Here is a 25,214-nt window from a genome sequence, read left to right as displayed (position 1 = left end):
TGATCATTTTAGCAATGTTTAATATTTTACATGTGAGATGTGTCCAGTTCAGATAAAATATTGGTAAGCCTACATATTGCCAGTTTTGAAGTAAAATCAAATCTCGAACTTCTACTGTTGTAATAAATAACCTAAACTGCTTTTTGAAAATCTACATCTTCATCAGAGAGATCAACCAAAATAACAGATGAAGAAGAAGGAGCTATGCTACCATAACCTGTATTATGCTTTTTTAATCTCACTATATCACTCAAACGACGTTTTTGTAACAGTTTCGTTGATTTAGGATTTCTCTCTAACAACTGGAAAAGAAAATATTTTAGCAGTGAATATAAGAAATCTGGTTTTAACATAAATTTGAGTATCTATAAACAATAGTTATGAAGAAGTAAAGTTGAGTACAAGATTAAGAAAATCCAGTTTTTCCTATGACTAATAAAGAATTTTAAATATTTACTAGCTACCAAAATAATATATTATTAAAATGATTTACTAAGTATCAAAAATTCTTTGTTCAGTCAACAGTTGAGAGTTTTCATAGAGTTGAGAGTTTTTAAATGCATGTCATAGAGTATCGTTTTAAGAATAAATGATTCCATGCTAAGTGGGAATAAAAAAAACATTCGGTATTTTGCAAACATACATATGCCTAAAATAAATAAAGACAACTGGTAAATAACATTCAATTTTATTAAGTTATAAGAGGTGTAAATTATTTTAATGATTTTAACTTACAAAATACGAGTTTTATCATGTTTGCCCAGTGGACTTGAACATTAAGCATGTATGTTATAGATAACGAAAAAGGTCTTTCAGACGTCAGTCTTTTTATATACCAAACACATGAAAATATACATGAAATAAATTTTTTTTCTTGTTTTAATTACATATCTCATAAAACTGCAACGGATTTCATTTTTTAACAGCAAGTTGTTTGCGTGCTTACATCAGGAATTATTTCGGTTTTTGTGGTATGTAAATTTGATAATTTAGGTTTAGTCATTTTCTAATATTTTACGTATTCATTACGTTGATTATCGTCAAAATCTAACTAACTTTCTTTATGTATAATGTAGGTGATCAATTTTCATAACAATGAAAAATATGCAAGCAGCTTTGTGGCGTAAAAACGTAATAAAATATGATTTTAAGATATGTAAATTAGAAAACGACTGACGATAAAATGTTTAATTTATATAACACAAAAACCTCATGAAATATAGTTTCTAACGCAAGCACGTCAACATTGATGTTAAATACAGAAAGTATTTCATAGTTTTAAGAAATCTTTTAAAAAAATTTCATGGCCCGTATCAATATGTGAGGTGGAGCTAAAATTGATCATCTATTTTTAAATGTGTTTGAAACATAAAAAGTTTTATGTTTGAAATAAACCTCGATTATTAAGGATTAGCTACATGTTTAAAATTACGTTTATTAGTTACAATGAAACAAAACTTTATTTGTTCCAAGAATAAAAAATGCCTCTTTCTAAGTAAAGATAGAAAGTGAAGACCACTAAAATTCCTGCAACATTTATTTCTAATGAACAATTTCACAACAGTAAATGGATGAAACCATTCTGTAAACATCGTTGATTGCTCAACCTGAGAAATTTTGGACTGTTTTTTTATGTACAAATTAGGCTCTAACAGTTACTCGTTTGTTGATTATATTCTTCATTTTCGACAATCTCAGTTTGACTATATTTAAAATCCTGAACTTCGATGTTTCCAGAATTAAACATAGGATTACGTACATTTGATTTCCAAACTTTACTATGGTGTAAAATCTTCCCAATTCCCGATTTAAATGATTCCTATATACAGCATGCAGTATTACGTTAGAAACCAAAACAAGTCAACAAATGAATTTTCTACAAACTAAACACAGATAAGTACAAAGTAGCTAAGTAATAAAACGGTTAATATGAGAATATTAATCTTTGAACAAAAAATATTTATAATGTAAACGACATTAATGTGATTCTTAACTATCATTAATATTATTAAAATTCAATGTTACTACCACACATTTAATTTAACCAAATTTTTCTTTAATATGTTTTGTCTTATTACGATTTTAGTGAATATGATGGTGAGATTTGCAAAAATCTCGTCTGTAAAAACGTAAGATTTAAATCTTATGCATAGAGCTTAAACTGAATGTGTTTATAATCAATGTAAAAATTGAATTCATCATTACAAAACGTCCCGAACATGTAATATTCTAAAATTTTACATAAATTTACCAGCAAAACACGTGACCAAAACACGTGACCAAAGCGGTGTGAGCGTACGCAACAGTTTTTAATTTCAAACAGGAAGATTTTCAAACCTCGCAAAAGCAAACTTATTGCATACCTGGGCAACCTGTGTCTTTGTACGATAACAATATCTGGTTAGCGTAGTAAATGCCATATCTGGCAATAATGCAGCCGCTGTAATCACTAAAAAGCCAAACCATATTGAAGCCTCAGAAAGTAATTGTTCCATTATCCAGTATAAGTCATATGTTTTGTTATCAAACTGAAAAGTGTCCCTATAAAAAATGAACAAACTATAATTAACAAAATTACAGTTCTGCAATATTAAAGTGCACTTTACTTTTACTAAAATTGAACTTATATTCTAAATTAATTTTCAATGGTATAGAATAAAAATATTTCTAATGTTTTAATAAAAATTATAGTTTGTTATAATAGTTTATCAAGTGTGTACCCGAGAAAAATGATTTCGTACACATGCTAAAAACATTTTCTCTAATTGCGATGTGTGTGAGAAGATCATGAATTAAGACAAAGAATGCTAGAAAGTTTGTGTAATTTACCATAAACTGCATGAAGCTACAACAGCAAATAAAATATAAGAAATAATTGATCCCCAGATGACAATATGATTCAGAAATGTCCAATAACAGGAGAAAAGACCAAGCTAAATAAAAATAGACCAACCGAATACCAATAAAAACGTCATACCTGATGATAATAGATTATAATAAATGATAATTATAAAAATAATTATAAAAATAATTATAAAAATAATTATACTGTAGATGTTGAATGTATTAGCGAACACATAACTTAACACAATACAAAAATTTATCAATTAATTAAGGTCAAAATCACGTGACGCTTAGGTATGTTTACCTTGAGATTACAAATGATTACAACAACAGTGTAAACAAACTGACCAAGAGACCAATTTCCAAATGCCTAAATAAAAACAAGTTATAAATTCAAATGATTTCAGTATCACAAATTGAGTGATTGAATTCAAAACAATGTTAAAAAACGTTTTCTACACAATGCATTGATGTTCACGATCACTAAAGTAATCGTTAGTGAATATCAACAATGAATGAATAGTTTCAAGGAACAGTATTATCTTTTCGTAAACCTCGATGGTCTCCAAATAATTTCAATAGCTATTATGTACCATTTAATAATAAACACCTCCATAATTTATAAAGTTCTTCAACAACCTACAATACTACTCCATAATTTATAAAGTACTTCAACAACCTACAATACTACTGCATAATTTATAAAGTTCTTCAACAACTGATAGATATCATTCAATAAAATATAAATCATAACTAAACCACAAAGTTTAATTGAGGCTCAACTCAACCAAGAAGTTAAAACGCACATATACGTATATAGTTATATAAGATCAACTTACTTTGTCGTTAATCATTCCTTCACCAAACAAAAAATACGAGCCAAAGAAAACAACCAAACCATGCCACGATGCTGCAATAGTTTGTTCAAATTTATGTTATCATGCATTACAGTGTTTTTAAAGCATGCTTAAGCCAGCTAGAGTAAGATTCATTTTCTTCACATACAATCTTTTTACTAAACCCTACACGTACGGCAATCTTGAATGAAATTCCTACTTTGTTGCAAACATTCTTTCTTGTATCGAGTGGACAAATTACGTATACATGTCCACTTTATAAAGAAAAAAAAATGAACAATTTAAAGGTGGAATTCCACTGAAACAAATGCATCACACCTGATAACATCCAAAATGTAAAGTGAAGCCAAGACAGACATTTGTTAGCAGAAATATCTCTATAGGAGGGACATTATTTATCAATCTTTAAAGTACGTCGTACATAGGTATTTATGGTGATATTCGTATAAAATACAACAAAGAAAATAGAAACAAAATACTTTTCATCTTTATACCAAATGTAAAGAAACATCATGTGTAACTTACCTGTAAAGAACAGGTTGAAACTCAAGAGTACTAGTACGTAAATGTTGCTCAAATATTCCATATATAAGAATGGGTAACGAGGTCCAACAAATGTTAAATGATGTTAGGTAAACACTTTGATATAGAGTCTAAAATATAACGCATAGATAAATTTATATAGTATCATATGGTGAATATTTTATAGTACTTACATATAAACGTTGAGATATTATCTACAAAAGATGGATGTTAAAATCAATCCTAGTTTACCTGTTGAGAATAAGCGTTAAAGAATGCGTAGAAATACTGAGGAATGGTAAAGAAAACATTCTGTTGAAAAAGAAAAAATTATCAAAATAAACTAGGGACATTTTTTGCTATCATATGTGATGATGATAAAATTTCATACCTTATAAAAAAAATACTGTACAACTATAGCAAGACGGATATAATAGAGATGACCATGAACAAGTAAAACACGACGTAGATATTTGAATCTTGATATGGCATAATCACTTGTTCTAACTGCTTGCCTTCCTTCTTTCCCCATTACTCCAATACCTACATGAGCCTCTTGTATCATACTACAGTCATTGGCACCATCACCAATAGCTAACGTTATTGGCTTTTCTTTTGAATGTTTTATTAATTTAACAACCTAAAACACAAATTTACACTCATCTTTATTGTTTTTTTTACAAAGTTTGGAAAAAAAACTGGACATGCACTAATATAAACATATTTCAAACAATGATCATGATTTTAAAATTTTTCGTTGACGAATTATTTCTCTGTCATAGCCTTTAGAAAATATTCAAGAACATTTAGAAATGACGATACCTGAGCTTTCTGTAAAGGAGACATTCTACAGCACAGTACAGCAACGCAGTATTGACTGACAGACACAAAAAGATCTAAAAAAATAATATTGCAAAAAAATAAAAAACTTCGTTCTTAAGTAATGCAAATGTCAGATGAAGTAAAAGGTTAAAAACATGTTGAAAACTGCATATTCACAAACGTGTGCATTCAAAGTTAATGACTACAACTGATTATCCTTAAACTAACCTTTATTACCATCCAAGGCGTGACGTAAGCTAGATCCATCAATAACTAAAGCAAAATTCTTGTCAGGATTTTGAACTAATCTATAAGCAATAAAGTAAACTGAATGTCAGTAGTGACTACTACGATATTGATTAAAGCACAATTAATTGTTCCTCGATAAATACCTTTCGTTATATGTAATCAAGGACTGCTCTACAGCATCGACTGAATCCTTTTTCACAATCTCCAATACTTCCATTCCAGACTAATTCAAAAGAAATTTGGTGAACATGTGAACATGCGAACATGAGTGACCAATGTCAACGTATCATGACCTGAACATGTGAACATGAGTGACAAATGTCAACGTATCATGACCTGAACATGTGAACATGAGTGACTAATATTAACAATTCATTATCAGAAGATGTGAACATGAGTGAATAATGTAAATAAACATTGACCTGAACACGTGAACAGCAGGAGTAGATAATGTAGTAATGTTAACATAGTATCATTAGTCGTTACCTGAACATGTCCACATGAGTGACTAATGTTCACAGCTGTTTCCTGTTGGTCTCCCGTCAATATCCATACCTGAATATTGAACAAACTTATTGAAAAAAATAAATTTTTGTCATGGACAATATTTGATATTCATGTAACTTATACTTTCATTCCTCCATCGCGGAGAGCTACAATCGTTTCTTTCACTTTATCTTGAAGTCTAAATAAGAAAAAAAAACTTACAAAATATTGCTCCACGAATGCTAGATGAAGGAGAATAAAGTTCACTGGAAATTCTAATCAAGCTAAAAGTCATCAATATGGCCTACTGCCATACTATTAATCAGATCGGATTAAAAATCTTTCAATTTTAATTTGTCGACACAACGGCATGATAAAAATTTGATCTGCATATAACTCTTTAAATCTTTAAGTAAATCTTTAAATAAATCTTTAAATCTTTAAAGAAATCTTTAAGTCAAATGCAAGTAATTGTTCTTACCTATCCTCGACTCCAGTCGCTCCTAACAACGTAAGACGTGATTCTACTTCGTCATACACTATCGCCAGCTTAAGTAAAAGATGTTATGTAAGAAAGTCTGTTTAACTGTTAGTGGTAATCTAGAAATACCACTAGGTTCAGTGTGTCAGAAAACCAATTATCAAGACTCATCATTTTTGGAGAAATGGCAGACCTGTTCGTCTCTTTCATTGATTGCTTCACTTGCATTTTTAAGCTGAAACAAAAATTCAATTTTTCCCAAACTCGAAAACCTCACGTACGAAACAATGAACGAAAGAACCTTTGCATTAACTTCTTCATATTCACTTTCTAAAATGACTCTCCTCGCAATGGCCAAAGTACGTAAGCCAGTCTAAAAATAGGTAAGTCAATTTAAAAATAATGAAATCTACAAAGACATCACTAGAAATAAACAAAATTTCATTTTCAAACAAAATCTACCTCAGCAAAACTATTGATATGAGAAAGTGTTTGTTCGGACGGTCCGTCGACAGTTTTTTCTAAAATTGCTGTTTCAGCGCCTTTACAGAACATTATGATGGTGCCTACAGAAAAGTATGGTCAACACACAGAAAAGTATGGTCAACACACAGAAAAGTATGGTCAACACACAGAAAAAACAATGAAAAATAGAACACAACGTATGTCACATAACATCATACAACAATATATATAAATTTTAAGATGCAAAAATTAAAAAAAGTAAAAATCAAAATATACCGTCACAATCCCTCACGATAACACTCATTCGTTTCCGAATTGAATCAAACTCCAAAACATGAAGTAATTGATATCTGAACAGAAAAATCAATACAATAATTCAGTAAAAGTATACCAATTCAGCAAAGACAAGTTTATAATCAAATAAATTTTACGTACACAAAAACATTTTATTTTATTACATACATGAACAAATTAAACAATATTACGTAATGTTTATTTAAACCTTTTTAAATTATCACCAATCTTTACCAACATATTCTCGCCAGACATTCCTTGAAATGTGAAACCATATCTAAATAGTAACAAAATGTCAAACCTTCATTATTTAAATCAGTAAATACGACAAAGAAAAATATACTTCTGCGCGCATTCAACGAACGCTTTTTCATCGGGAGATGAAGCCTACCATAAAAAGAAAGATATATTCATATGAATTAATTAAACTTTAAATAGACAGTTAACGTCTTATGTTGTACGATGATAAATCATAATTAAATTTTCATTACATAAAATATTAGACGCTTTGTAAAGTAATGTAACATATACATCAACCTGGTATAAATAAGGAGATAAAGCATTTTTGTTCTTTTCCTTGGTCGCATGTACTGTATGACAAAGTGCCAGGGCAAGAAAAAATTCGCTCATTTTAGACTAAAAAAAATTACGATTACTGCACAACATCAGGAGAGAAAAGATTTGCTAAAGATGAAAAGCTTACGGTGAAATCAGAATGTTTGAAAGTTTTTGATATTAAACCGTCTTCACAGAGAAATTCGCCAACTTCCTGCAATAAGAGTTTTAGTTAAAAAATTAGAACACACTAATCATGCAAACGTCAAGATACAAAAAATAATAATAATGAAAGTTTACCTCGTATTTTGTACCATTTATTGAACACATTCGAAACTGCATATCATTTTCTGTTAAGGTTCCGGTCTTATCAGTGAAGACATATTGAATCTAAGCATTAAATATAACTTTTGTATGAACACAACCTCCCTCCCTGTCTTGTGTTTCATTGTGTACTTCAATGTTTCATACTTGTCCTAATTCTTCATTGAGATCAGACGTATTTGCTTTAGCTGGCTCATCGCTATCCTAAAATAAAACCGATTAATTCAATATTATAAGAACAAACGAAAAATTACCTTAATAATTCTGCAATAAAACAAACATCAAACATTCTAAAACAAAAATTTTCATATAATATTACACAATTACATTAATGTATGTAAAGTAAAAAGTCTACTTACAGGATTGTACATTTCAATATCCCAGTTAAAAAATAATGCACCAATGAACTTTTGAAGTTCTACGAACAAAGTAAAAAAAAAAGTTACAATTGGCAACAAAGCAAATAACCTAATTATTGTACAATGTGGGTGAAATCTCGATTGTTATTGGCTACGAGCCTACAGATAAATCTCAATGTGTTGCCACCGACAAAATATTGAAAATTATCTGTAGATGAAATAATTGTTCATGTGAAAATTGCAAACTAAAAAGTGTAATGGCGGAATCTTACTCGAGATTTGCAAGTCTTTTACAAACTGTTTCCGTTAAAATTATTGAATATATTCAACCTCGATCTGAATAATTCTTGATATCAAGCTCAACCTTATCCAATAATTGTTATTTTCTACTCACCAATAGTCACATATAATGAAATGGGAATGACGTAATTGTAGAGGATGAGAAACGAGAGAAAATCTTCCACAAATTGACCTGACTAGAAATATGAGATCACGTGAACTTAGGAGTGGTAATCTTAGGGGATCGGGGACCACAAAACATTCTAATTGGGGGGGGGGGCAATATTCATATATGACCGTTCTATTTTATTGGATTCTATTGTGATTAAGGATTATGGTCATCGATGAAAAAATCAGAATGTCAATAAGTACGCGATTTCTGAGTCGTACTCAGTGAGCGTGAGGGTGAGGAAGACTTTAGAAGCGCGAATATTGAATAATGTACGTATTAACGATAGAAAATTCGTATACAATGATAACACGTGAATTCATTACCCCAGTGTCGGCTTTTTCAACATATGGAGGAGAACCACTATCAGTTCCTTGGTACCAACGATTTAAAACAGTGTGTAAAGTACTGATAAGGATCAGCAAAACGAGGAAAACAATTAAATATGTGTTCATCTTTCTGTAAAACGAGAGAAAAGGCAAATTTCAAAAAACGTAAAAAAATTAAACTTTGTAAAAACCTTCAACAGATTCATTACCTTTCAACGGATGAATATTTATGTGGGTTTTGTCTTTGGTTTAGCGCCATCTATTAAAAATATTTTAACAATAAGCGAAAAAAAAACAAAAAAACATTGATTATTTCTTTACAGACCTTGGTATCCATTCCTGTGTAAACGGCAACGCCTGAAATGTTCAACAATAGAATATTGTAAGCTAGCAATGTAACATAACAGTATGAAACCTCACCCAAACCCACCAAAAACATAATTTGTGTTCTTGAGTCTTGCTCCTCGTAATAGGAGTTGATGAGAACTTAATGATCTAATAAAAAATCAAACGTTTCTCTATAAAAGAAACTACACAAAAATATAGAAATAGAACTTTGCCGGAGTAAGAAATATTGCACATTGGAAGTAACTGTAGCAACGTAAAGGTTTAAATTAGGAAACTTAGCTGTAGCCTTACTTTGTCACTTCTTGTCCATCGCATTTAAAGATCATTTTACCATGAAATCTGGAGGAAAATATAATAAAGTTGCTGAGAAATCAAATCGATAATCATAACTATCGGACCGTAGATGATAAACTAATACTGTGCACAGTAAGACTTTTGTACTACACAGTAAGATTTTTGTTACAGAATACAAACAACAACTTACTTGTATAAGTCAGCAAGAGGGTGTTCACATTCAATTCGCGACCTAAATTGATGAAGGTTTTCTGAGGTTTGACGAGAAGCTGTGTCTGTAAGAGAACGATGAATCTAAACAGAGAGAACACAGGTTTAGTAAAACATAACTATTCATTTATAACAAATGATTAAAATACATCGAGCAAAATCACTTTTAAATTTGTTTCTCCATCCAAATTAGCGGTAGTTACATAACATTTTCCTTCAAAATCATCGGACGAAAGCAAAATTAAGTCACAAGGAAATTCTTCGTCCGCTTTTACTTTTACGACATCACCAACCTATGAATTAATTGTGCAGAAACATAACCTGTGAGATAAACTTTGAGTTGAGTAACTTCTCAAATGTTCGAGCTTACTCATGACTACAACATGAAGGCACCAGATCTTAACACAAAGTCAAAGCATTTCAACCTCTTCATATATCTCCAATGAATCGAGCATAATAAGTCACCAAACTCTGAGTTATCCACACATACCCCGTGCACATACAACTCTGAGGTATCCACACATACCCCGTGCACATACATCTCTGAGTTATCCACACATACCCCGTGTACATACATCTCTGAGTTATCCACACATACCCCGTGCACATACAACTCTGAGTTATCCACACATACCCCGTGCACATACATCTCTGAGTTATCCACACATACCCCCTGCACATACAACTCTGAGTTATCCACACATACCACGTGCACATACAACTCCTAAATTATCCACACATACCACCTGCACATACAACGCTAAATTATCCACACATACCACGTGTATATGGTTTACTACCCCTACCTCTACTCCACTCAATATAACTATTAATTAAAATTTAATCCAACTTAAAGTTCACCATCTTCCATTTCAATCTTTGCTAAGCTAAATATCTTCTTCAAATTCTAACAGTTCTCTCACAATTTATCATCTTGATACTCAAACCAAAGTCTTCTGCACATAACACTTTAGTCATCCATAACAATTGTAAAATGCAACAGTGACAAATCAGAGTGGTCCATACAAATCTTGACCTCAGATAACTCTAACCAAATACGATGGTTGCTGTAGCAGTTTCACAGTAATTCATAACTGCTATTTGTATTGACTTTGTATATCTTTTATCCTCCTTGCTCACTGCAACACCTTCTTTAAGCTACCATCAAATTCCTTCTCCCATTCTTGTCATGAAGTCCTCCTTCAATAGTCTTGCTATCCAGTGACTTAACATGGTTAAACATGATCTCTCCCCTTCCTGTCAGCAATAGTTTTTATTTCTTTTTCAGCCATATTTATTGTCTGAATCTTAATATGCTTGTAGCACTCTTTATTTGCTTCATTCTCACTGCTACTTGTCTTTAAGAGCAAACTTCTTCTTAATTATTGACTCCATTACATCCTCTTTCCTTCAAGATATTTCCTAATCTCGAATCCCTTTTATTCTTGCATTCAACAACACACATTCATTGTTTCTCACACTGCTCTGTAATTCTTCCATCCATATTTTCTACATTTCAAGTTATCATCTTATACTAGATTCCACTTTACATTAGATGATAACCGATGCACATTTTTTACCTCCTATCAGAAGGATTTTAGTAGAGCACATACTAAACCAACCTCCGTTTTTGAAAAATAAGTGGTCACAAAAATATAAACCTTATGATTTTTTATATATATATAAATTTTTTTTGAAAACTAGCTTAGAAAGTCATGGACTCTACTCTACATTATATAAAGTTATCTTGGCAATCATCCTTACCTTGATATCTTTTGATAATACACTGATTAATGAGCCATTGACATAACTAACACATTCATATTTTCTAAAATTAACTTCTTTGTCAGCTTGATGACGTTTCCAATCTTCATAGCCCTTAAATATAAAATGACATTCACCTATTACACAGCTACTATAGCCTCTTTCACCTACATAGATCATGTTTTGTTATTACTCCATGTATCAAAGGCATATTTTCTCATCACATTACATTAAGCTTTAAGTAAACTAAATACTACCAAATATCTATGTATGAATTCTTACTTGTTTTAAAGCAGTGACAGCAACAACAAAACAAAGTGGTAAAATGCTTGTCAACGGACTGACAGGGCTGTCAATAAATAGCTGTTGTTGAATGAAAAAAATGTCATAATCATTTACAGTTTTTTTGAAATATTATGAAGAGAGAAAAAGGGAATACCTGAACAATACTAATACATAAGAAATAAAAATTTGCTATTCGCCGGAACTGCTCAAAAAGATTCTTTGGTAGAAAGTTCCAAACTGTGTACTATAAATGGAAATTTATTAATAAAATGCATCAATAAAAAAATTATTGTGCCAATAAAAAATCATTTAAATAATCAAGTAAAATCATAACAACAAAACTAAAGTTAAAAAAACCCTTCAATAAGTAGACAATAGAGACTTAAACTAAGAAATTTGTCATACATTATTTTGTTGTCAAGGCAAAGAAATAACGCATTATATTATTAATAATTTAAAAATCAAACCTTGGATGACACAACAGAATTGTTAGGATATTGTTGATATTGTTTTGCAATTTCAATATTTCCTTCGGGTAAATCTCTATGAAAATAGACAGTTCTAAAATCTCCATCACATTTACCAGACCAGCAATCCTAAACAAAAGATTTTTTGCAATGAACAAGAACATTTAATTATTCTATATAGACTATTTTTAAATGTTTACATCTTCGTTTGCCTTTTTAGGAACAGCATATTGAACACAAACAAATTGATGATAATTTTAGTATAAAGTACAGTAATCGCTTTCGTTTCTGTATGGCACGGCAAGTAAAAATGACAACACATGTTTACATCTGTAGAGCTTTTTGCCAGTTACTAAGCACTTTAGTAGAGTAAAACATAAAAGATGAAGTTAACATGAAAACGAAGGGAATTAACATCGGGGAAAACTAAGAACGCATTTTAAACTCCATTAACGTCCTAACGACAATGAATTTACTGGAAAATCAATAATCCACTTGAGAAACATTTCTTTCAAACATTTGTTAACAAAACAATTGTGTATTAATAAAGACATTGCATTGCAAACGTTTAAGAAAAGTTTGAGAACAATTTTGGAGTAGTTTCTCAATGGTACAATCATCATTGGAATTTGTCTTAACTTCAAAGTGTTTGCCATCAAGATACAGACACCATTACTTTTGCATTAGAATATATACACTTACCAGCCAGTCTTTAAAAGAAGAAAACGCCATCAATTTTCATAATATTTTAGAATCCCACAATACATATAATGGCGAGTAAAACATGTTCCACAAAAAGTAGCTTTAATAATTTTGATTCTCAGCTTCCGCGTTTGCTGTACAAATGAAGCGTGTTATAATACACATTATGCAAAAAACGCTAAACTTGATTATAAATATTCACAAGATCACCTGCAACTACTCAAAGTTTCCTTTCAGCCATGGAAACGTCATACTGAAAAAAATGTTTTACTTGCTGTTTCAATTAAATAATTTTTTCCATAGAATGTCATCATTATCGTAATAAAGTAAATAGTTTGAACCATTGGTTTGAACCCGGGAGTATCGTTACATGTTTATACTGTAGATTGTCGAGGTTAGTAAAGTCCTGGACTCCTGAGGACTGTTGGTGGTGACGTTGACTAACGTTTCGACAACCTTAGCAGTACGGTAGTTACTTCCGAGTCAAGAGGTTTCGACAACCATAGCGGTACTCTTTACTTTGAAGAAGACTACCGCTAAGGTTGTCGAAACGTCAGTCAACAGTCAACAGTCAACAGTCCTCACTCTCAGGACTCAGCTAACATGGATGATCTACATCAACAAAACATGTAACGATACTCCTTGGAATGTTATACCTTGATCGATATCAAGGACATCGTAATGTCAGGACTTGATTGTAGTGAGAAGCTTAAATACAACTTTGAGTAGTGAAACAATGAAAATGTTGAAAATCACATTTCTCAGAAATGGTTTATTCAACACAGTAATTGCACAATATGGATAAAGTTTCAATGTCAATGTCCGTTTACCTAATATCCATCATTATCTTCAGTCAACAGCTGTATATATCTCCAGAGTTTCACGTAAAAGTCAAAAACCACGAAACATAAAACTTTGACCACGGTTAGGTTATTTATATCTTAGTGTGAATTAAATTGATCAACAGCTTTTTGAGTTAAGGTAAGTTATGAAAGACAATCCAGTCGTGATGTCGTGTCATACAAACCTTACATAATACAAGCCACTAATACAAAGCAACATGAAAGAAGATTGAACTTGTTGCAAGAAGTTTTCAAAAGTCATACAGGGCCTAAACTCTCTGGCAACGTATTTACAAATATATAATTATACACCTATTGAAATCTGTTTGTCTTGGATCATTTTACCATATTTTTCTTTACAGAATTGCCGTCATTTTTTTTGCATAATTTCATCGTATTTTTGTCAAAACATTGCATTGTCATCTTCTGTCTCGGATCATTACATCTAAATTTTATTATTCAATAGATAGCTGTCAACTTTCTTTTTGAATTTCTCACTTTACCTTTTTTTGATATTTTCTGTCTATTCTAAATTGATCTATATGACATCAAGACTCATTCATGAGACCATTAAAAAAAGAAACATAGCACTTGACCAGAATCTCTGAAGAACTCAAACAATAGAAATTTCTGACCTCTAAAGAATCTGTCATCTTCCCATAAAACGGAAGAAACCTCAGTTGCAAAAATAGACCAATTACGTCAACAAAAGAAGATGCTCTACTTCAGGACCCGTTGGAGTGCCTCAAGGAACCTAGTTAAGGAAAGTCTTTATAGTCTTTCAATGAATATATTGAGCTAAACGAAAATTGCTCATATCTTCTTCAGGTTTAGTTATACATACATACTGTTTGCACATGCAGTCATGGAAAGTTTTTATCTAAGAATGAGCTTGAACTTATCCTTCCATAATTTCACGGAGAAGACTTCACTTTCTCTGTAGGTCCTTGTACTATCCCTCGTCAATAGAATTCGTTGGAGTACTGTTCTCAAAACACTCCATTTGTATAAACAAAGTTTGCAGAGTACACTTTGAATCTTCTTGTATATCTCTTGTGGTGATTGCTTCCTTTTCACTTTCGAAATCAGATGCCTCGTCCTAAAGGAAAGAGGCTGGTAGTTATTTTTACATATCTTCAGCAACATCATTAACAGTTCCCACTACTATATACCACGTGAGCCAACGAGCTTCCAAACTGTATATGCGATTCATCGATATTTCTTTTGAGCATATCTTCAGTGTTATTAATGGTTGTTTTTGTATCGGAGTCTCGTCCTCGCTAGAGCTTTCAGCGTCGTAAGCATGCTTGGAATCATTCGTGTTTTTAAGGGTCAACGAGTCTTCCTCCAAAACTCTCGAGCGTACGCTAGGTGCTTGAATTACGTTCAATTCCATCAAGCTATCTTCAAACTAGCGTCGTTGTTTCTCCTCTGTCAAGCTTGATTGTGTTTAACTGTTGGAAGTTTCATTTTGATATATTTCTTCTACCTCAATCCACGATGTATAATATCTGTCATAAATATAAGAGCATTGTTTATGCACAAAATATGCAGATACAAAGTCATGGAGAAAAATAAAAACATCTCCAACATCGTCACAGATACTACGAGTGGCGTAACAAAGTGTTCATGAGTTTGAATGATTGAAAATTTAATAAGCGCATATACAAGCACCAATTTAAGAGCTCGCTCCGTTACAAATTTAATTGAGAATTAATCTGAGCATGCACAGTCAACTGCACCAATTCTCCAAGTTCATGGTCATGGCAACGACCAACTGTATGTACAAGTACAGATTATGGAGTAATTAGCTCGCTCAGTCACACATTTTCTGAGAAATTTTCTGCGCATGCGCAGTATGTTGACTTGACCAGTTGCCCAAGTTCATGGACATAGCAACGACCAACTGCATCTACTAGCACCGATTTTGAAGTAAATAGCATGCTTAGTAACAATTTAATATATAAATCATTTGCGCATGCGCTCCAGCATGCGTAGTCCATTCGACTAATTGTTCATAGTCATGGTAACGACTAACTGTATGTACTTGCACTACATTTGCGGCAATTAGATAACTTAGTCACAAATTATGAAAGAAATAATCTGGGCATGCGCAGTAGTGACTTTAATAATACCACAACTTTCGTAAACCTTGGAATTTTTGTATATATATATAAAGCTGAAACTTCAACTTGTAGATGTCAACTAGCAGTGGAAGCTGGGTGCGATTAGGTATGCAGTGGCTTAGGGGCCCACACTTCGGTGGCGACCGCACTCTCCCTGCGTACCCCGAGCAAAGGCTATCGCAGGTGATCTCGGGGTCTGATGGGCGGAAGCTTGCTATTGCATCTCCCAAGTAGGAAAGCGTGGAGGGGCCGAAATCTCCTACCGAAACGTTAACATGCGGCGCTCTAGTGCCTTACGCTTAAGAAGGCATCGGGAAGCATGGACCGAAAACGGGGTTTTTTTGCTTTCGAATTTTATCTTTTTTTTTCTTTTAAGAGTTCTTCTCATAAAATAAACCAAGCAATGTTTCAATTAACTTCTTCTGACACTGCGCCTTTTTCTGGCACTTATAATTTAAGATAACCTTAAACATGTTTCATACAATTTTTATTGGTTTATATTTTTCTGATTTAACTCTCTCATTTACTGTTTCTTAAGTATCACGAGCAAACCATCCATGGACTTTGTAGCAGACAGAATTATCTGGTTTCCTTAATTAACATGAGACGCTCTAGTGCTAAACTATCTCGTGGTCTCGGGAGACATGGACTGAAAACGGGATATTTTGTTTCCAAAATTTGTCTTTTTTACAAGAATTCTTCTAATAAAGAAACTAGAACATCCAAGGATACTGCAAAGGTTCACACAACTTCTGCGTTTTTTACTTATAATTTAAATCAACTCTAAGCATGTTTATACGCTTTTTACTTGTTACCTTTTACAATGTAACTTTCTCATAACTCTCTCGTGATGAACGAGCCCCTTATACAATATGACTCTCTCATTATGAAAGAAAGCATCCATGGGCTTCATGGGAAAAAGGGATTATCTACTTTGTTATAACAGTTTCTAGAAAGATAACATTTAATAAGCCAAGCAATTTGTATCGTCTAAATTGAACCTCGCTTTGAACCATTATGTTATAAAATTTCGAATCATTTTGGATAGTAAATTTCTTTTGCCTTACACAGTTTTTATGATTCAATATAGAAAGTAACTTCTCTCCTCGAGTAATTTTGCGATTAAACAGCACACTTTTCGGATTCAAAGGAATTCTCTTGATCGCATAGAGACAGCCGTCCAATTTATTACGTACCTAATCGTATATAAAGCATTTCCAAATCACGTATAAAATTTCCTTCACATGACCAAATTACCGTCTATTTAAACAATGTTGCATGTAATAAAAAGTTACCTTGACGACTGAAGCAAACCCTCCTTTTTCCAAGCATTGAGCTAAACAAAAATTGTTCACATTTTTTTCACGTTTAGTTACACATCCATACAGTGAGCTAGCACAAGCAATAATCGAAGTTTCTAGCTGTGAATGAACGTTAACTAATCCTTCCACAATCTCATGGTGTTTGTTGGTCCTTGTACTATCCTTCGTCAATAACATTCCTTAGGTACTCTTCTCAAAATAATCCATGTGTATATACACACTTTGGACAGTAAACTCATACTCTTCTTGCAAATCTCTTGTGGTGATTGTTTCCTCATCACTTTCGAAATCAGATTGCTAGTCCTAAACGAAAGACGCAGATAGTTAAATTTTTACATATCTTCAGCAGTTTCCACTACAATATACCACGTGAGTCGACGAGTTTCATAACTTTATATGTGATTCATCGATATTTATATTGAACATATCTTTAGAAGACGCAGTGTTATTAATGGTTGTTTTTGTATTGGAACCTCATCGTTGTTAGAGCTTTTGTCATCGTTGCATTAAAATTGAATGCAGTACCAACAATAAAGTAAATGGTTTGAACCCGGGAGTATCGTTACATGTTTGTAAATGATGATCGTCCAGGTTAATAAAGTCCTGAGAAGGACTGTTTTTGTTGTTGTTGACTGACGTTTCGACAACCTTAGATGACTACCGCTAGTATTATAACCGACTCATCATATTTCTTTATTGTTTTACAGAAAATCCATATCCAGATCAAGGACCAGTGATTACTGTTAGATTAAGTGAACACACTGAGATTAGTACAAATTCAAATATGAACACGCCTCAAACACAATTGGTAGAAATGTTGTTTGAAATGAACTATGACACTGGTCATTGGAGACGACTTAAAAGAACACGAATTATTGCAAGACAATCTTCTCAAGTAAATCAAAATACCTAATAAAACGTGCTTTACCATTCTTTTTCTATTCATTAATTTCTTGCATGTTTTTAAATCTTTCTACTTTAAAGTGTGTAGTCTGTGTTAGACTAAATATTAATTGGGATTCGAGATAAAATACCTGTCACATCAAAACCACAATCTTCATTCTGACAAATTTGACTGGTGTTTTTGCCGGCGGAGTGGTTTTCACAAAGAAAAACTTGAAGAAAACTCAGCAATGACAAAGTTAAAAATGATACTAAGGTCCCAATCTTGTCGATATGAGATAAACGACATTTTCTCTAGTTTGCTGGATCTTTTTTTCCCTAAATACGGCATAATACTTACACAGAAAGTTTAAATTTATAGCGTTCCCTGATTGAAAATATTTTTTATTTAAGGGCTTTTGCATGTCAACCAAAGAACTTCTCAAATTTTCAAAAATTTAACTGTGGTCATGCTTACAGCGCGTTCAAATTGCCCTAAACTTCAGAAAAAAATTTAAGATATGCTGGAATGCGCTATTTTAAATTGACGTGTACTTAGTTTATTATATCTTAACAAAGAGCCTTATTGTGAATAATAACTATTCAGATTGACTATCGTTTGACATACAAGGAGTCAAAGTTATTGTTTTGAGAAACACTTGACGGAATATTTCGACAGTATTCGGTCAGAGATTAAGCTAAGGATTAGAATAAGGTAAAGATTAGACTAAGGTAAGAAAATAATCATTTATCATGTACAAAATGCATTTCTTTACCATGAATGTGCTACACGTAACGTCACTGAATCACACCATTTTGTTGGCAATGTTACTTGAACCATAGCGTCAATTAATTTGGCTACGACAGTGGTTGATATAAAAATAATCGTCCCGGACATAGGCCCCGTTAACACTATACCGGATTGCTATAGTAGCAGGTTCAATATTCTTTGTATTAAAAGGCAGTGACTATATACATCATTGGCCGTGGGCTTAAATGACATACATGACAATAACATTTAAAATAACGTAATCGATTGGAACAATGACGTTCTAATAAAGGACAGAAGGTTAAACATATACATCATTAACAAAGAAAAATTATCGCCACATTGGTAAAGTTGTGGAAAAAAAATTTCAACGATATTTCATTATTTGTTCGATGTTATTTTTCAAAGTAGCTATAAAGTTTAAATAACTATCGAGTTTTAATCTTTCCTATCACGATAAAATAGAAATTTAAAAGCTGTAAAATAGTATGTAGCTATTGCCAAAAAAATGTTAAAAATCTGGCGTGCAAAACCACTTGTAGCTAAAGACTGCCGATATTCAATCGTTCAACACACAAGAAAATTAAAAATTTCAAAATTGCTTATCTCAATACAACTATCAATGTCGCTTTATCTCATTGACATAATTTTTTATACAGGCAAAATCGTTAAATATTGAAAAAGAAATACACACCGTAAATAATTACGGCTATGCCGTAAGTGTTAAGTTTTTTTAAAACGACTCTGCATGATACAGAAAATTAAAAAAATTCAAAACTGTCTATGTCAGATAATAATGAATGTCGCTTTCATCCCATTGAGGAAATTTTTTACCGATAATATCGTTAAATATTGAAAAGGAAATACACATTGCAAATGATTAAGCCACCTGAAAGAGTTCAGTTTTCTCAAAAAAGACAAACTCAATATGGAAGCATAAAATACAGTTATAATAGAACTTATTAAAACAATAAGAGTATTATCACATCAAATCATTGAAATTTTAGCGATAAAGATGATAAAAGGTAAAAGAACAAAAAGATAAAATATTGAAATATTTATAAGTATTTCACACACATCTGGACAGGACAGTAATTATTCCTGCAATGTGTCTAAAGATTGTTATATAAATGACGTGAGTGTAAGTCATTAATTGTCCGTTGGAAGGTAGAACATTCAATCACAAGAAAAGGCGCACGTTTTAATTATATAGAAAAGATGTAAGTATATATCAGTTATGTAAGCACTCACTATACACAGTATCACAAATTTATAAAAGAAATATTGAATGCTATGTATGAATATGTCCAGTATCTTAAAAACTCAACTAAATACTAAAAGCTCAAGTCAATATATTCATGTACACATCAACATGTCTCGTCCTTCATCTGTTGATTTATAAATATTTGTTATGATGAATACAGAGTTCATTTATTTATCATCTTTGATGCATGAGGGAAAATGTTTGAAATGATTTCAACCACGCGTAATTTAGAATTTTTGGGTAAATTTTTAGAATCAATTAGGAAGAATGTTCGTCAAAAACATGCAAGTCTGTTTTATAACAGTTGTACTGTTAACGATGGAGCTGGCGTTGCAGCCGGCACCTGCAAATGTGTAGCAATGTGGCACACTTGTTTCTTGTCATGTGGCGACGCAAGTCAAAGGATCGTTTGCTCTGATTGTTCTTACGGTAGAAGTTTATGCTTCGACAAGTGCTTTAGAAGACAACAAGACTCCATGAGTTCATTTGATGACGGTAATGAAGACAATTTAGTCCATGTAAAATAAACTCATATCTGACATGTAATTAATGATAATCAAACTACGATGATAACTTAAGAAATAGAACTATATGATGATAATAAATAATGTTTGGAAATTGTAAAACTGACGTTTAGAAATAAAGGCGACAGAATCGATTGTGTAAAAGCAACAATATCAGTGGTTGTTTTTAATGAGATTTCGTTTGCTGGTATAAACATAACATTCTGAAAAGTTTTTAGAAAGAGTTTGATCTATTAAGTGCTCACGTACGTACCATGCCAGAAAGTTTCGACCAAACTGCAACAGCAGCACGCTTTTGTCTAAGATTCTTAAACATGTCACTAAACTCTTCTCTAGTCAATGTTGGAAAGAGTTCTCCATCAATTTCTGCAGCTGAGAAGGTACGTATATTTGTTATCGTAATTTGATTTTGCAAAGCCTAGTTGCAAGTTTGTAGCGAAAAACCCACTTTCATTATCAAACAATCTTCCCAAGCTCTTGCTTCAAGCTGTGAAGGCAAAATATTATAGGCCTTAGGCCTAGGCCAACATGTCTCATGCCTTCATGAGTATTTTTTCTAAGACTTGTCGACTTAAGCAATAAAAATATAGTTGCACAAAGCTCTTAGCAAACAGTTAAGTTGTCAGTTAATGTTTATGTAAACATAAACTTGAAGACATTTTTTTATGGTCAACTGAAGAGTGGTGTGTATGTTATTTTTAATTTAAATTGTTATACATAACAAAAATTGTTTGCTGTACATTTACTTCATATTAATGAGTGTGTATTCCATAAACACTAAGGCACATCTTTATGTTTTGGGTATACCGGTTTGTTATTGACTTTTGAATGTTTAAAGCTACATTATAAAGCAGATGAACCAGATACACATCAGGACTTCAGGAGGGAGTGAATGATAAAAATAATTTTTCAAGAGAAAGTTTTTCATCCAAAATCATAGCTCCAGGCCCCTCTTCCCCTCCAGCTAATTTAATAGAAATCAATGGCCCTGATCCAGCTGATAGGCTAAAGCAGGGGTCTCCAAACTTTACAGCCAGAGGGACACATGAACTTTCATCCAGCATGTTGAGGGCCGACGAACCGTATACCGCTGGTCAAAGAGCGAATATTTTAATAAAACGAAGTACTTATTAAAATAGACATGTTTCGACATCTCATGATGCCATCCTCAGTATAAGTGAAATAATAAATGATACAAGGTTTATATAAAAGTAATATGATACATAAATGACAACAATAAAAAGGAACAGAAGATACATTTGCGACTCTTCGTGCCATTTATCCACCAGAATCAGGAACATGCCACAACAGACAAAACTCTCATATCTAACCCACACCTTCTTAAATCTCACTCATGTAAAACCAACTATTCACCCCCTTGCCTCAAAATCATCGACACTACCGACACCTCATTCTGTTTTAAAATCAAAGAAGCACTCCACATCAACAAAACTAAACCTGATCTCAATGTTCAAGTTTTTAAATTCAATACAATGTTTAGTTTATAATACGCTCGGACGCTCCCCTTAATTTTATCTTAATTCCTTTTTATTGTTGTAATTTATGTATCATATTACTTTTATATAAACCTTGTATCATTTATTATTTCACTTATACTGAAGATGGCATCATGAGATGTCGAAACATCTTCTTATTTTAAAAAAACATCTTCTTATTTTAAAAAAACTTGTCACGTATATTAAATGCGCAAAACGAAGCACATCACACAAGCTTCATTAGCTAAGAAAATATTTATTCAAAATTTAAAGGTTAAATTTCAACCAAGTGTAATATCATAACAAAATCACAATTAGTCTGTTCAGTTTTCTCAATGTGAGTGGTGAAATTGGCTTCTTAAGTGTCTCTGCGGGCCGGATTGAGAGTCCCAACGGGCCGTAGTTTGGAGACCCCTGGGCTAAAGTATGAACTAGATTATCTGACACTGAGTGAGGTGATGCACTAAGTTTTTTCACATCTTTCTTTTAAAGGAAAAAAAGGGGGGAATGAAAAAATGAAGAAAAAATGTTTTCTGTTTTCATCACAACGAAGTAACCAAAATACAGATGAGCACAGACAATTGGGCAAAGGGGCCAAAGAGAACGCCTTTGTTTTGAAAGTGCTTGTGCTACTACATCATGGAGTATAGATCGTTGACGGCTGCCAAGTTACCTTGTGACTGAGTTCACCGAAACCTCGGTAAGCTGGATGACTAATAAACATGATAAATAAGATTTTTTGCATTCTGTTTATTAATGAGAGCGTCATGCTCCAAGCACTAGCTAGGCTAGTCCAAATCACTGCTTGAAAGTTGAAAGTAATGTTTGTAACTTGTAAGTTCGATTATGTTGTTGTAATAAAAAAGGGGAGAGAATTGCTTTAGACTTTAGTCAACGTACCTACATTACCTTTCACGCGTGATGCGTTCTCTCTATAGTTTTAACATTGTTCCTTTGTAAATTTCTCGAAAACGGGGCGAAAAAGAGCACACGAATAACTGGGAAAAATGATATAATACCATTAGATAAATGGTTAGATATCTAGAGGATTGGGTATATATCCTTGACTGGGGCGAACCATTGAGTTCTATAATAGAACTCAATGGGACGAACCAATGCACACATGCGCACATTGAGCTCTATAAGACCTGGAGGGCAAAGGGCCTGGACCCCGTGGTCAAAAACATGGCGGTAATGGCGGATTTTGGTTGTCAAAACTTCCACTTTGAGAAAATTTTTAACATTCGCTCCCTCCCGAAACCGGAACTCTAACACTGCTCATAGTAATGACAACCAGCGAAAACAACCACGATACCGTAAGCATAAAATATTGAAATAATGCTTCTGGTTTTTGTGAAATAGACACACACATTTAAATGAGGTAAATCTACTGTAACATAACGTATATTTTTTCAAGTAATGCTTTAGCTATATTAGAAATAAATATCAAACGGCAATCTTTACACTGTCAATGTGTGTTAAGCTTTAATGCATAATCCCATGCGCATTACTTGTGTTTTTGACTGTTTGTGAACAGCTTGGTGCAACTGTCTTTCTTGAATAGATGGGTAAATCTTAGTAAAAATGTCCAAAAAGGAGTTGGAAAAAGTTAGCTTACCCCTACGACTTAAGTCGACTGGAAATATATTATTAGTAGGTATGTAATTTTTTTGAGTTTTTTTTGGTAGGATTGATTCTGGGTGTCTTATAAAGTATTATGATGTTCTGATAAATCTACTGAGAACTTATGAGGAAAATATCTTGAACTAGGAGAGCAAAAGAACGAAATTCAGAAATTCTCTAATCATGTTGCTGGTTCTGTTTTGAGCCAAGATATTAGAAACTGGATTGTTATTGACAACCATGGATCTACTACTGAACAGAACTACATTAATTTCCCATTGAAAATACTATTTCTTAAATCAAAGTGCATTGGTTTCTCTGAAATAACACTTTTCTTATTGCTGCATGAAGGCAAACTTGTTTAAATAATTATAATGTAGGTGAAGATATTTAGCATAATAACAATTATACAGACATTATTTATAATATTATGGCCTTGTGTAATGTATGTCAAGAACTTATTAATTCTCAAAAATGCTAACCTTCTTGCACTACTTTTCTTTTGTGTCCTTACAAATTACAGTTACCTATACTAATTTTTTCTAGGTTCAAACAACTTGACAAATTTTTGAATTTTACATTATGCCTTTGAATTTTTCTTTTCGTCTTTTGGTAAAAATATCAGTGAATGACTTAAAAATCAAGTTTATCTAAAATAGTATTTTGTACAAAGTAACTATACATAATTGAAAAAGTCTCATGTTGAAGGCGGATGTGGCTTCTTTTACTACATTGCTACTCTTATTCTTTTAAATGATATCGTAATTCTTCAAAAGACATAAAAAGTTCTTTGCCATCAATTTTTGCTTCTTCCACATTCAACTTCATTGCAACCAATGCATCTTATGTGAATTTTTAATCACCTGGAATTGAAAAACGTATGGATTTTGTCAGATGATGCAGTACTGTATTTAACGTTTCATGCATGTCATGATAAGCTTTTCTTGAGCAAATATTTCAAGGTAGGAGCAAAATTTGGCACATTGAACAAAGTAGTTTTTATCTTGATTTTGATGTACTAACCTGTTTACTACACTGTGTAACAAACAATTCATTTACAGAAACACCAGTTGGCATTTATAAAACTTTTAGCATAAAGCAAACCTTTACACACCATCATCATGCTTGTCCAAATCTGTCAAATTGTCCAGGCTTGCTGTTTAATAAAGGTATTTTTTATTGTACGACATGTACCAAAGAGCTCATTAATTAATCCTGCACTGCATTTGATTTCAATACAGCTCTGTCCTTAATATTTGCT

The 25,214-nt window shown here is 32.4% G+C and overlaps 1 protein-coding gene and 2 long non-coding RNA genes across 5 annotated transcripts; 1 reads left to right on the top strand and 2 right to left on the bottom strand.

The window, feature by feature from the left end:
• Window positions 1-3: 3 nt before the first annotated feature.
• Window positions 4-13,440, bottom strand: LOC124446103 (phospholipid-transporting ATPase IF-like). 3 transcript variants are annotated; one of them, XM_046996910.1, is made up of 40 exons: window positions 13,316-13,440; window positions 13,106-13,239; window positions 12,404-12,532; window positions 12,091-12,180; window positions 11,934-12,014; window positions 11,652-11,765; window positions 10,052-10,180; window positions 9,868-9,971; window positions 9,675-9,722; window positions 9,466-9,530; window positions 9,361-9,392; window positions 9,245-9,294; window positions 9,033-9,165; window positions 8,653-8,734; window positions 8,259-8,317; window positions 8,047-8,103; window positions 7,876-7,965; window positions 7,724-7,789; window positions 7,558-7,656; window positions 7,364-7,407; window positions 7,229-7,297; window positions 7,003-7,076; window positions 6,724-6,827; window positions 6,563-6,634; window positions 6,455-6,496; window positions 6,262-6,329; window positions 5,925-5,979; window positions 5,781-5,849; window positions 5,438-5,517; window positions 5,274-5,353; window positions 5,046-5,119; window positions 4,615-4,863; window positions 4,476-4,535; window positions 4,227-4,354; window positions 4,020-4,078; window positions 3,684-3,754; window positions 3,149-3,214; window positions 2,830-2,933; window positions 2,364-2,541; window positions 4-302 (listed from the first exon to the last, which is right to left on the bottom strand). In XM_046996910.1, exons 2-40 carry the CDS (start codon window positions 13,133-13,135, stop codon window positions 132-134), a joined length of 3,375 nt encoding a protein of 1,124 aa, XP_046852866.1. In that variant the 5' UTR covers window positions 13,136-13,239; window positions 13,316-13,440; the 3' UTR covers window positions 4-131. The 3 variants fall into 3 exon arrangements, with proteins under 3 accessions (XP_046852866.1, XP_046852865.1, XP_046852867.1); XM_046996909.1 differs by lacking the exon at window positions 13,316-13,440 and having other exon boundaries at window positions 13,106-13,259; XM_046996911.1 differs by lacking the exons at window positions 4-302; window positions 13,316-13,440 and adding an exon at window positions 1,520-1,819 and having other exon boundaries at window positions 13,106-13,259.
• A 3,731-nt stretch (window positions 13,441-17,171) lies between these two features.
• Window positions 17,172-17,440, bottom strand: LOC124446105. The gene is made up of 2 exons (XR_006948345.1): window positions 17,369-17,440; window positions 17,172-17,269 (listed from the first exon to the last, which is right to left on the bottom strand). It is a non-coding gene; the product is annotated as an uncharacterized LOC124446105 (long non-coding RNA).
• A 2,169-nt stretch (window positions 17,441-19,609) lies between these two features.
• On the top strand, window positions 19,610-20,985 carry LOC124446111. Its single transcript, XR_006948346.1, has 2 exons — window positions 19,610-20,266; window positions 20,563-20,985. It is a non-coding gene; the product is annotated as an uncharacterized LOC124446111 (long non-coding RNA).
• Window positions 20,986-25,214: the final 4,229 nt, after the last annotated feature.

This window comes from Xenia sp. Carnegie-2017, unplaced genomic scaffold (assembly GCF_021976095.1).
Source record: "Xenia sp. Carnegie-2017 unplaced genomic scaffold, XeniaSp_v1 HiC_scaffold_22, whole genome shotgun sequence".
NCBI classification, from domain to species: Eukaryota; Metazoa; Cnidaria; class Anthozoa; order Malacalcyonacea; family Xeniidae; genus Xenia; species Xenia sp. Carnegie-2017.
Note: the sequence above shows the minus strand (reverse complement) of the source record. Positions and strands in the feature narration are given on the sequence as shown.

Bases quoted from the DNA above. Each gene is read 5' to 3' on its own strand.
- LOC124446103 (XM_046996910.1), bottom strand. From the start codon at position 13,135: ATGGCGTTTTCTTCTTTTAAAGACTGGCTG. The intron at 12,533-13,105 runs GTAAGTGTATAT...TCTTTTGTTTAG, and splicing joins CTTCTTTTAAAGACTGGCTG to GATTGCTGGTCTGGTAAATG. The intron at 9,723-9,867 runs GTAAGTTGTTGT...ATTTTCCTCCAG, and splicing joins CCTCTTGCTGACTTATACAA to ATTTCATGGTAAAATGATCT.